General features: G+C 61.3%; 1 protein-coding gene and 1 long non-coding RNA gene across 5 annotated transcripts in view; one reads left to right on the forward strand and one right to left on the reverse strand.

Moving 5' to 3' along the window:
* Positions 1-1,655, forward strand: part of LOC115282284 — a 2,126-nt gene extending 471 nt beyond the window's left edge. Inside the window, exons 2-3 of the long non-coding RNA XR_003904570.1 lie at positions 194-286; positions 1,389-1,655. This is a non-coding gene — a long non-coding RNA (uncharacterized LOC115282284). The remainder of the gene's footprint in view (positions 1-193; positions 287-1,388) is intronic.
* Positions 1-2,938, reverse strand: part of CCDC42 (coiled-coil domain containing 42) — an 11,894-nt gene extending 8,956 nt beyond the window's left edge. For all 4 annotated transcript variants that reach the window (XM_029928247.1, XM_029928246.1, XM_029928245.1 and 1 more), the window contains exons 1-4: positions 2,649-2,938; positions 2,274-2,379; positions 1,892-1,996; positions 167-364 (exon numbers count right to left, since the gene is read on the reverse strand). In XM_029928247.1, the coding sequence (XP_029784107.1) occupies positions 167-364; positions 1,892-1,996; positions 2,274-2,379; positions 2,649-2,731 (492 nt within the window). In that variant the 5' untranslated portion in view covers positions 2,732-2,938. The remainder of the gene's footprint in view (positions 1-166; positions 365-1,891; positions 1,997-2,273; positions 2,380-2,648) is intronic.
* Positions 2,939-3,482: the final 544 nt, after the last annotated feature.

Consider the following 3,482-nt stretch of genomic DNA (forward strand, 5'->3'; position numbering starts at 1 on the left):
ACACACACACACACACACACAGAAACACACCATCCAAGATGCACCTTGGGCCCCCACCCCCTGAAACAAGCCCAGCCCCACGGGGGGGGGGCATCTCTGGGTGACCGTCCTGGGAGGGGGTCCCCCAGCCCCGGGGCATCACCGCTCCTCCCTCTCCCCCCCTCACCTCCGAGTTCTCCACCACCTTCTCCAGGTACTTGTTGAAGATGGAGTACTCGTGCAGCTTGGTACTCAGATGCTTGTGCACCAGCCACAAGGACGCCATCTCCTGCTTCATCCTGGCCAGGTCGCGCACCCGCTGCCTCTTCAGTTCCCGCTCCTTGTTGGCCTTCTTCAGGGCTCGGATCCGTTTCTGGTCGTTCTCCTGGGGCGGGGGAGGGGAGGTGGCACCTGTAAGACCTTCCTGCTGCCCTTCCCAGGAGGGGTGGGGGTGGAGGGGGAGGCCCTAGCCTCTGTCTTCCAAAAGCTGGGGGTCCAACCATAGGGGGACGGGATAGGAGGCGGGCCAGGCAGCCAAGGCCACGCTCCCACAGCTCACGCTGGCCTCGGGCTAAGGCCGAGGAGAAGGTGCGGTCAACTGATGCCCAGACAGACAGACGTGGGGCTCAGCTCTGGCCATCGGGCTGACACCCCCTACTCCGTCATCCTGCAAAGTCCTCCCCCTCGAGATCAGGGGGCCACACCCACCCCTCCCAGTGCCCTTCGTGTGGCCCCTTTCCCCCCTCGGGGCCACCTGTGATTCCGCACAGATGGAAGATGCTGGGAAGGAGGTGGAGAAGGTACGTGTGAGGCTTGCCCGGGCCCCGTGGGCCCCGGAGAGGACCGAGCGTCCCCTGCACCAGTGGCTCTCAGGTCCAGCCACGTGTCACAACTGCCTGGGGAGCTTTTTATTTTATTTTTATTGTTTAATGTTTATTTATTTTTGAGATGGGGGGAGAGAGAGAGAGAGAGAGAGAGAGAGAGAGAGAGAGAGAGAGAAAACACAAGTGGGGGAGGGCAGAGAGAGAGGGAGACACAGAACCCAAGGCAGGCTCCGGGCTCAGAGCCATCAACACAGAGGCCGATGTGGGGCTCGAACTTGTGAATGGCAGGATCATGAGCTGGACACTTAACCAACTGAGCCACCCAGGTGCACCCCCTTCCCCCAGGGGAGCTTTTGAAAAATGCAGTTGCTGGGCCCCTGCCTCCCTCAGACTTGCTGAAAGCAGAGAGACTCCCAGGGGTCTGTGTTTGTAACAGTTTTTTTTTAGGATTCCCACACTGTGGGGCCTCTGGAAGCCATTTGGAGAACCTCTAGCCCCCCAAATTCCCCAGCCACGCCACTAGCTTTTCTCTGGCGTGGGAAGGACTGGAGAATATGCGCCGTCCATCGCTTCCTTCCCACCTAGATTATGCACAGAGCAGGACCGGAAATGCTGAGGACTGGGGTCCCCTGTAGGATTACCCCAGGAGCTGGGCCAGGCCCTGCAGGGCCCCGACAGTGCAGGCTGGAGCTGGTCTGGAGAAATCTGGATGGTTAAATCCTCCTCTAAGGATGGACGGAGAGGAATTGGATTCTGGTGCCGGTCGTTCAACCAACCCCTGCCTGGCCCTTCAGTACCAGGATGGAGCGGGGGCTGAGTGGCGGGGAATAAAACTGTCTGGTTCCCCTTGTATCCCCCTGCGCCCCTCCCTGACCACGGCACGTTCATTCATTCATTCATTCACTGGAGACACCGTGCGTACCCGGGAACCAGGAAATGACAAACGGTAGTAAGTGAGGACATAAAGAGAGAAGCCCTTTATGAGCAGTGAAGAGACAACTAACCTGGGGTGAGGAGTCAGCCGGAGGACGAGGAGGAGGAGGAGCGGGAGGAGGAGGAGGAGGAGGCAGCCCCCCCACCCCCCCTACCTGGATGAACTGCTCAAACTTCTGGATGTGAGCCTTCAGCTGGGCCTCCTTGATACCCAGCTCCTCCCAGCGCAGATTCAGTGTTTCCATCCTGCGCTGAAATGTCTTGGGGGTCGGGGAGAGCAGAGAGGAGGTCAGGAGGGCCCCTCTCTGCCCCACACCTCCCTCCCCGGCGCCTCCATCCCCAGGCCTGCCCGGTTCGGAGCAGAGCGTCCCAGGTCCCAGGACACTGCTCGCCTCCAGGCTCAGGTCCCTTCTCTCCCCTCACTGGGAACACAGAAGTTTTGCCCAGGGCTCCCTGCTCTGGCCACCCACATAACGGAGGGCTGTCCCTAGGCTCTGAGCCCTGGGCCCCTCCTGCCCCCCGCCCCCAAGTCCCCACCTCCTTCTTCTGCTCCATAGCCAGGTGCATGATGCTGGCCTCCTTCTTCTTCTCCAGGAGCTGGATGGATGGGGATTCCGACTGCTCCTCAATGTTGGGGAACTTCCTGCCCAAAACACGGGCAAGACAGAGCGTGGGTTCTGAGCGCCTGGGGCGGGCTTGGGCTGGCAGTGACCGTGGCCTCGGACAGGGAAGGGGTCCTGTCCCCCATGGGAGTGAGAGGGACGGTGTGTTGAGGGGAGAGAGCTGTGTTGGCATCTGGGAAGCACTCTGGCATGATGGGGGCCTCGGATTGGTGCCGGGGGAGGGGCAGGTGATTGGGGGCACAGGGTTGTGGGAAGTGGAGGGGATGGGCTGGGGGAGGGGGACACTCACTGCAACAGCTGCAGCAGGCGCTCCCCGTACTGCAGCCGGAAGTACTTGGCCAGATCCTCCTCCTCCATCATGCCCAGGCTCATGCTGGCGGTGACCTAAGGCCCAGGCGGCTGAATCCTCGCTGGGAAACGGTGGTTGGTGGGTGGCTCAGGGGTGCTGGCTGGGCTCTTGCTTCTGCCTTCCTCCTGCTTCCCAGGGTCCCTCAGAGGATGGGTGTCTGCGACTCGGGAAAGACGGCTGGACACCGGTGGTGGGATGATGTACCGGGAAGTGAAGAGGGTGCTGGTTACCTAGCAACGGACCTTCTGGTTCTATGGACCATCCGCTGGAGCTCAGGCTTTGCTCTTTGACCTTTGTCCCCTCTGACCCCAGTCTTGCTGGAATCCCGCCCTCTGCTTCTGCATTTACCCACAGGAGCCTAGGGGAGAAGTTAGGCCTGATTAGACGCTGGCGTCTAGGCCCGGGAGCCAGGGTCTGTGTGGCCATGGCCCAAGAGGGGGGTTTTGGTGGAGGGGTGTCCTTGGGGGCTCAGGTGTGTGTGTGTGTGTGTGTGTGTGTGTGTGTGTGAGGGTGAGGGAGGGCCTGGAGCTGGGACAAATGGCCCAGAAGGAAAGGAGGCAGGGGTAGGGCCTGCAGGAGGCGGGGAAGGAGGGCTGAGCTTGGGAACCAGGTGATGGGAGAGGGAGGGATGTGGGTGGGGATAGGCAGGGAGCCTGGGGGCCAAGAGGCCAATCCTGGGGATGGGGGTGAGGGTGGGGAGGAGGGCCCGGGTGCAGCAGGCTCAGGCCCAGAGCATCCTTTAAACGTCACACACTCGACGCATGTCAGAGCACT

The sequence above is a fragment of the Suricata suricatta genome, chromosome 17 (genome assembly GCF_006229205.1).
Source record: "Suricata suricatta isolate VVHF042 chromosome 17, meerkat_22Aug2017_6uvM2_HiC, whole genome shotgun sequence".
Classification (NCBI taxonomy): Eukaryota; Metazoa; Chordata; class Mammalia; order Carnivora; family Herpestidae; genus Suricata; species Suricata suricatta.